The 8,673-nt window shown below is 50.5% G+C and overlaps 1 protein-coding gene across 3 annotated transcripts in view; it reads right to left on the reverse strand.

Moving 5' to 3' along the window:
* Positions 1–130: 130 nt before the first annotated feature.
* Positions 131–8,673, reverse strand: part of DPYSL3 (dihydropyrimidinase like 3) — a 111,519-nt gene continuing 102,976 nt past the window's right edge. For all 3 annotated transcript variants that reach the window (XM_077773019.1, XM_077773018.1, XM_077773020.1), the window contains 5 exons: positions 8,250–8,391; positions 6,333–6,503; positions 4,931–5,110; positions 1,983–2,145; positions 131–509 (listed from right to left, as the gene is read on the reverse strand). In XM_077773019.1, the coding sequence (XP_077629145.1) occupies positions 421–509; positions 1,983–2,145; positions 4,931–5,110; positions 6,333–6,503; positions 8,250–8,391 (745 nt within the window). In that variant the 3' untranslated portion in view covers positions 131–420. The remainder of the gene's footprint in view (positions 510–1,982; positions 2,146–4,930; positions 5,111–6,332; positions 6,504–8,249; positions 8,392–8,673) is intronic.

Raw genomic sequence — 8,673 nt, forward strand, 5'->3', positions numbered from 1 at the left:
CTGAGCCTTCCTCCTTGCTCTGGGCTCCCACCACCCCCTCACCCCGAGTAACCATGTCCCTTTTGTTGATTTTCCTGACATCCCAGCTTTGTCTGTCCCCTTGTCATAAGATGCAGCACTACACACGCTCTCAACACTATATAGCAGACTCTTTTACCTTAGTAGCCTGTCTGATTGCATGCATGTAAATGGGGGAGGCAGGGCCCAACAAATCAAGGCTATGCATAAACAGAAAACAAAAGCAATATTCGTAAAGCTAGGCAAGCGAGTGTAGCATTGGAGAAACATAAGGCTTGAGGCTTATTGATTCTTTAGATCACAACTGTTTGGATTCGCTTTCCTTCTTAAATATCGGTGTACCATTTTGGCTTCAAGAAAATCTCTTCTTGCTTCTGCCCCTCTCTCTGGGGGAGGGGTCGCTTAACTCAGGGACGTGATGTTAGAACGGCCTCCGGGGGGCGCCACGATGCGCTTGCTGGCCGAGCGGACCCCCTCATCCACTTGGGTGCCTGCGGTGGGCAATACATCCCCAGGGAGAGAAAAGGGAGAGAGAGGGGGGTGTGGACAAGAGAGAAACTGGATTAATTTTCAGAGTGTCAGATGGCAAGTGCCTTCCTCGCCTCATCTCCCAAGAAACTTCCATTCCAGTCTGTCGAGTATTCTAGGGGTTTCGTATCCACCGTGCCCTGGACTCCCTTCTCCACCAGGAAAAGCAAGGTTCTTATCATGATACTGTCCAGCATCATAAAAATGATACTTAAGGAAAGCATTACTTATGACACGAGAAATCAAAGCTTACATCCACTGCGACAAGCAATGTGCCAGCTGCTCCTCAGATACCTGACTCAGTCCTCACTATCCTTTGGGGAGGCTACTGTTAGTGTCCCCATTTCACAGAGGCAGTGACTGATCTGTGAGAAGTCAGGCAAGTCGCCCAAGGTCTCACAACTCGGCCTGGTGACGGTGGGGCCCCTGCAGCCTCGACACAAAAGGAAACCCTGAAGTGCACGCGCTTAACGTCCATTCACAGAGGAGCTGTCGGAACTTTAGGGATTACGTCAGGCAGGGAGCGATTCAAAATGGCAACCACGCTGACAACAAATATTGTGCAAAGATAACGTGACTTCTGGCAGCGTCACCTCCAAACTTTCAGGCTTCTCCTTTTGCCTTCCTCCTGCTGCTGCCATTCCTTACTCCTTCCTGATACGTTTCCCTTTACCTTTCCCTGTCCCTTCTAGTGGTCTCGTTTCCCTCACACTTCGATTGTTCATCACAGACGTGCAAATCTCCATTTATTTCCTCATTTTTAGACTTCTGGTTATGGAGCAAGTAGAATAGTTTTCTGCTAACACCAGTTCATAAAGACTAGACAAGGTGAAGTCTTTGACCCCAGGGCAAGTGTTTCATCAACCGCATCTACTGCTAGCACTACCGTTACTACGAGAAAGGGGAGAGAAGGGTAAAAATGCCAGGTTAGAGGCACCCGAGTGGCTCAGCTGGTTGAGATCTGACTTTGACTCGGGCCATGATCTCACGGTTCTTAAGTTCAAGCCCCACGTCGGGCTCGCTGTGGTCAGCGCAGAGCCTGCTCCAGATCCTCTGTCCCCATCTCTGCCCCTTTCCCACTTACACTCTCCCAAAAATAAATGAGTATTTTTTTAAATACTTTAACAAAACACCAGAAGACACTACTGCAATCTAAGCTATCTTTTAGAGACAGACAGAGCACCTCCATATCAGTTCATAATGGAAAGCATCTTGCCCCCACCCCATCAGGGATGATCTCTAAGCAGACCTGGTCATCATTTAACCTGACCTTGGACCTCAGCGAGCCTTACATCGCCTTCTCAGCAGGACTCCCTTCTGATTCGGCAAAGCTTCCTGCCTGCCCCAGGCACCATCTCCCTATAGGTGTCCTGCCAGCTTGCAGCACTGCTCCCTCACCGTCCCTCCCTTCTCACCTTCCGGCACCATCCACTCACCCGACAGGCTAAATCCCGACTGGTGGAGGTTCCTCACGGGCGGGTTGGGCCGTGTGGGAGAGCCCCGGGTGGAGCCCGCAGGGGTGCCCCCTTTGGGGGTGGTGGTCAGGTCAAACACTGGCCCGTCGTACATGCCCCTGGGGACCGCATGCAGGTCTGCCATCTGCAGCAGAGAAAGTGCGTCACCCTTTATTCTGTCAACAGCTAAGGTCTGTGCCAGGTGGCAGAGATAAAGGAGTGATTAACTGTGTCGTGGGAGCCAGAAAATAATAAAAATCAGAGGGCTTCTTGAAGAAAAGGAGAAGTCATATAAGATACGGGGGTGTGAAAACAGAGTGACGGTGCAACGGGTCAGTGAAGACCTCTCTAAATAAGTGAGCTTCACTTTTTTAAAAACATTTTTAATGTTTGTTTATATTTGAGAGACAGAGCATCAGCAGGGGAGGGGCACAGAGAGGGGGAGACACAGACTCCAAAGCAGGCTCCAGGCTCTGAGCTGGCAGCACAGAGCCCAACGTGGCCCTTGAACCTGGGAACCATGAGATCATGACCCGAGCAGAAGTCAGAGGCTTAACCAACTGAGCCACCCAGGTGCCTCCGGTGAGCTTCATTCTAAAGGAACAAAGGAGCGTGTCCGATGTCGTGGGGCTAGGGTTGAGGGAAGGAGGGGTCGAGGGAAGGAGGAGGCTGTGAAGTGCAGAAGACCAGTGCGGAAGGCAGAATTCCCAGCAGAGGAAGGGGCGGGGCGTGGGGGTGGGAATGTTAGGGATTGAAGGATCACCTGCACACCGGAGCAGAGGGGACAGCGGGAGCAGGGGGAGGGGGACGTTATGGATGGAAGGACCGTCCGCACACCGGAGCACAGGAGCAGGGAGGGCAGCAGTCTGGGACAAGGTGGTCCGTGCCGGTAGGTGTGAGATCCGGTGGGAGCTCCCCCCACACACTCCTTAGCACAGAGCAGAGGCGGCAAACCTCAAAGGGAGCGTCCTACAGTTTGACCCACGAGCCTCTGGCTGTGGCCGTGAACCCGACCTGGAACTGTGCGGCCAGCCAGCAACACCAGCCGTGGGCATGCGCTGTGGTAGGCCTGGTGCCAGGAGTTGGGGGACAGGGTCACACGAAACCTAGGCCTCCCCCAGTGCGGCTCACGGTCTATGGGACGCACACCGCCTCCACCCACGTCCTCTCAGCGGCTGCCTGAGGAGCCCGCCAGTGCGGGATGGGCTCTGCTAACAGAGCCTTCCCTGCCCTGTGTTCACAGCCCGGGTGCAGGCACAGAGGCAAAGCTCTTCAGACTTACAGCTGCCACCAACCTGGGTGGGACCATGTCTATTTCCATATTACCCGAAAAGCCTCCAGACCATCAACATTTCTTTGGGTGCAGAATCTAAGTCACATTAATGGAAATCAAGAGACGATGTACATGGGAGGCTGGGTTTCATTCTCTTCTCTATCCGGCCAAACCTGGAGTGCAGAATTTCACTCCATTCCATGTAACTTTAAATGATCGCTAATAAAGAGAGAAGAATGGTGGAGGGATTTCAGACATTGTCGGGAAGTAAATAGTGGAGGCTACAGGGATATTGAGACTAAACGACAGAGGAGTGCAGAAACGCACACGCGCTAAGAGATGTGCACCTCGTTCCGTGCGGATGCCCGGAGGGGAATGGATGGAACGAGTTGGTCGAACTTGGGGAGGGGGCTTCCGGCCCGCAGGAAGAAGCGGGTCGCCACAGGCAGGGCTAGCAGCTGCCTCAGATGGGGAGGCTGGAAGCCTCTGCCCACACAGAGGCTAGATGACCAGTTGGCAAGATCACAGGGGGGCCTGGGACGGGGATGGGGTGCTTGTGTGTGGACTTTCTGTGAGCCTCTCTCTAATGGCCACTGTGGCATGTGCCCAGACCCCTGTCCCCAGCCCCCAACCTTGCCATCACCATGACTCCTTCTCCCGGCTGCTGGGGGTGCTGGCCCATCCCATGTGCACGCATGACCATGTGTGTTCTAACAGACAAGGCTGGGACCAGGGCTCAAATTCCACCCCATCCCAGGGCCAATCTAACCCTGCTCTGTGGAGCCCCAGCCTTACTGGAAGGTGATCTTGTGACTGGTGTGGGGGTAGCGGAGGCTGCAAAAAACAGAGTTCTGGGCCTCACCCCTAAATCAACAGAAGCTGCTTAGTTAAGTAGGTGGTAGGTAGGTAGATACATAACACACACAAGAAACAGGTGTCTGTGTATCTATTTTGCTACCTGTCTGTCTATGAAACCAGAGACATACACAAGGTTTTATGTGAACCGGACACCTAGCTAAAGGAGTTACAATCATCTGCCTTCTAGAGCAACACTGGAAGAGATAGGACCTGGAGGGCTGGGTGTGGGCTGCTAATTCCCACTGTGAGCCTTAGTTATTTTTTAAAATATTTAACATTGGGGTCCAGTCGGTTTAATGTCTGGCTCTTGTTTTTGGCTCAGGTCATGATCTCATAGTTTGTGGGATCAAGCTCCAAACCAGGTTCTGTGCTGACAGTACAGAATCTGCTTGGGATTCTCTCTCTCTCTGGTCTCTGTTCTCCTCCCCCACCCCGCGCCCCTGCAAAATAAACTTTAAAAAACCCTTAAAAAAAAAATATGTATATATATATATATATGTGTGTGTGTGTGTGTTATTTTGAATTATTAAAATTTTAAATTATTTTAATTAAAAGTGCTATAAAAATGGAGGAAAGTCATTTGAAAAAAAGGTTTCTTGGGCCAAAAAACCTTTGGAAACCCCCTTGATAGTACCTTAAATGTGTGCGATTGTCCTTTGGGAAGAGACCACTGCTGTGAACTTCCTTGGGAGGGACTACGGCACACAGAGCCCCCCTGCCCTCAGGGGTACCGTCCCTGTGCCTGAGGGGACACAAACCCCTTCCCACACCTCCAGGCTCCACCGGCTGCTTTCCTCACCTTCCTCCGGGCTTTAATGCGCTTGTAGACATAGTCCGAGAACGGGCTGCAGGGGATGAAGCGGCCGGCCCCCTGGGTCACGTGCAGGTTGCCGTCTTCCAGCATGATCTTGCCCTGGCAGATGACCACCAGCGGAGCCCCACGCAGCTCCAGCCCTTCAAAGATGTTGTACTCTGCAGCCTAGAGACGGGGGTGAGGGGCAGAGCCACGGGTGTGGGCACAGGACAGGCAGGGGAGGAAGGCAGTTCCTGTACTTGGGCCCTGCCTTCCGCATCACTGAGGCCAAAGCACCAGGCCAGCCAGGGCAAGCCTACATCGCCACCTGTATGCTCTCGACGGGCAGAAGCCCCGGGGGCAAGGTAGTGGAGACTGGACTGGCCAGCACAGAGAAGCATCAGTCTTCGGTAAGGCCCTCGTGTGGAAGTACATTTTGTCACTGGTGGTGCTCAAAGAGCAGCTCGGGAACTCTCGGGGATGCTGCGTTTGGCACTCTTGTACGGGGTGGGTGAAGAGATGGGTTGGATAACCCTTAGGTCTCCGCTAGCCCAAAATTAAATAATGTGATGTGACACAATGTCTAAACACACGCCGTCCCCTCCCAAAATGGGATTTCGTTCTACTACCTTCATTGATTCAACAAGCGCAAGGTCTGACCGCAAAGGGTTAAAGACGGCAGCTTGCAGTTGTGGGATCTGCACTCTAACTTCACCATTTACCTGCTGCATAAATTATTTAATTTCCCTGCACCTCCATGTCCTTATCTGTAAAATGGGGGCGGTAACAGTGCCTACCTGGCAGAGTCTATTACGGAAACTCAGAAATTAAAACAACAGGCTCCACTGCCTGAAATGTAAATGCTCTAAAAATATGAACTCTTTACTAACAAGGATTAAGCCCTTTAAGTACCAGGCTTTCATTATTATCCTCCACGTGAAAGTCCTCATAAGGAAGGTGTCAGTGCTGTTCACCACTTTTTTTCCCTGTTCTTTGTCCTTCTGGGTACAGGGGACCGCTGCAGGCCCTGCCCCCCGGGGGCAAGGGAAAGCCCAGGACCGGCTGTGGCCAGTACCCTGTGAGAGGGTGATATGCACCCCTTCTCTAAGGAAAGCTTCCAGAACCAGTTCTCCAGGGACCAGGACCAGATCCCTGGCCTCTGCCATCAGAGGCACGTGTAGAGAGGGCGCCCCGTGTCTGAGTGTCCGTGCTGGGAACAGCCCTCTGCTGACCCAGCCAGGAGAAATAACCTGCTCAGGTGTTCCATCCCTGAGAATTTGGGGGGGGTTGTCACCATGGCCCATCCTGGCCCAGCTGGCCCGGGGACTCCACATCGGCACACCTCTCCCGACAGAGGTCCGCGCACACTTTCTCTGCGCTGCTCCTCTCCAGCCCGCGCGAGCCTTACCGACTGGTGGTTCTTGGCAGAGACAATCTTCACCGCATCTGGATCCCAGATCACCAGGTCGCTGTCGGAACCCACAGATATTCTTCCCTTGCGGGGATACAGGTTGAAGATCTTGGCGGCATTTGTGCTTGTCACAGCCACAAACTGGTTTTCGTCCATTTTGCCTGTGGCCTGTTGGAATACCAGAAAAAGAGAAGTCAGTGCATGGCTTCTGAGCTCAGAGCAGGGAGACCTAAGAAGGGCCCTTAAGAAGATGAGCACAGAACCCGACCCACAAGCTGCACGGCTGGCCATGCCGTCCTGGCTGCCAGGCCAAAGGGTTAACATGTGGCTTCAGGAGGAGGTCGCTAACTGCTCCCGAGGTGTGGTTTCTTCCCAGATATGTGCATACAGTTACTTCTCTGCCTTCTCATTCCAGAAAGAATTTCAGGGGCGCCTAGGGGGTTCAGTTGGTTAAGCATCTGACTTCAGCTCAGGTCATAATTTTGCGGTCCATGGGTTTGAGCCCCGCGTCGGACTCTGTGCTGACAGTTCAGATCCTAGAACCTGCTTTGGATTCTGTCTCCCCTTCTCTCTGCCCCTCCCCCGCTCACATTCTGTCTCTCTCCCTCAAAAATAAATAAACATTGTAAGAGACAACATAACTGCACTTAAAAAAAAAAAGAATTATAAAGTTCCCGGTAAAAACTAATGTGGTTATGAGCCCTTTTTTTTAGATAAGTGTTTGAATTTGCGTGGTCATAGGATAAATACAGAAGAGTATCACCCAAATGATAATCATGGTTACACTGGATTGTGGAATTACTGAGTGAGTTTTGTTTTCTTTCGTGTGTGTGCTTCTCTGTGCTTTCCAAGTGCTCTTTAATGACAGTGTATCATGTGGGTAATTAAAAATATATATATTATTTTTAATAATTCCACATAGTGCCAAGAGAAATATATATATATATATATTCATAAATACACAACAATGTTTTAAAAAAACAAAATCTATGTGAGAGAAGAGACAAAAATGTTTATATTTTTCCTCCTCATAAGACAAAAAATTTTTGGGTAAGGAAAAAAGAATTTAGTTTCAAATCTCGCTTTGAGCTTCCGAGGAGCAAAGATGAGAAGGGAAACTTGGTGGCTCACACTGTGTAGATGAATGAGGCATTTGTTTATATGCGATGTAAGTAGCTCAGAAATTAGTATCTGTAGAGATTTTAAAATAAAAGAGAAGTAGGGGTGCCTAGATGGCTCAGTTGGTAGAGTATGTGACTCTTGATGTTGGGGTTGTGAGTTCGAGCCTCACAATGAATACAGAGATTACCTAAAAACAAAATCTTTAAAATAATATAATAAAATAAAGGGAAGTGATCAACTTAATAATGAGTTAATTATTAATTTTACTAAAACCTTCGGGCCAGTCTTCATTTGCAATGTTTTTTTCAGCCTTTGTTGTGTTATTAAGGAAAATAAAACCAGGCCAATGTTAGAATACACTGGTAGGCAGTCACGTGTACAGCCTGGATGACCACACACTCAGTCAAGAGTATCCTTGATTAGCAAGTTGACTTCCATCTCTTGGGCACAGACCCTTTGGTTACCATTTCAAGGGGTTCTATTCAGACCTCTCAAAAGGAGGGAGAACACTCTCTTGTTCTAGTGCATATTTAAGGCACTGTTAAGTGTAGATCATTCATGCCACAGATGAAGGATCTGTATGTCTATGTCTACTTCTTAGTTCTTAATAGTCTAGGTAAGGAGGTCTCCTCAGAATCTCAAGATTCATCACTCTAGAAGGAACATTCCGAAACCACCTAAGACACCTGGTTCCAGAAACCTCTCAGCAGGTGTGAGGGCTCACCTACAAAGCAGCAGCAGCAGGAGGCACTGATCTGGCCCTGGCCCCCGGCCCGTGACCTTGACCCTTACCACAGCCTTGTCCCAGATGACAGACATCCGCTCTTCCACACCATTGGTGCCCTCAGGGATGGCTGTGAAGTTGTCCTTCCCAATGGCTTTCTGGGCAGTGCTGAAGGTGCAATGGGCGCTCCCAGAGAGCTGCAGATCTCCACTAGCAAAGGAAGAGAGCCCCATGTAAACCAGAAAGGTGGCTACAGGCACCACGGGGGACGGGAATTGAGTGTCCAGTGCCAGTGTTTGGAAGCCGAGACTTGAGTTTAGAACCCTTTCTGTACTTCTTACCAGCTGTGTGAGTGTGAGTTCTTTCCCTCCCTGGGGCTCAGACAGCCCATCTGGAAAACGAGGGGGCAGGGTTAGATCATTTCTGTGTAACAGAATAAAAGGGACCCAAGTGAACGATGTGTCTGGTCCTCTGTGTCCTCTGGCGGGGGGG

The sequence above is a fragment of the Crocuta crocuta genome, unplaced genomic scaffold (assembly GCF_008692635.1).
Source record: "Crocuta crocuta isolate KB4526 unplaced genomic scaffold, BGI_CrCroc_1.0 scaffold107, whole genome shotgun sequence".
NCBI lineage: Eukaryota > Metazoa > Chordata > Mammalia > Carnivora > Hyaenidae > Crocuta > Crocuta crocuta.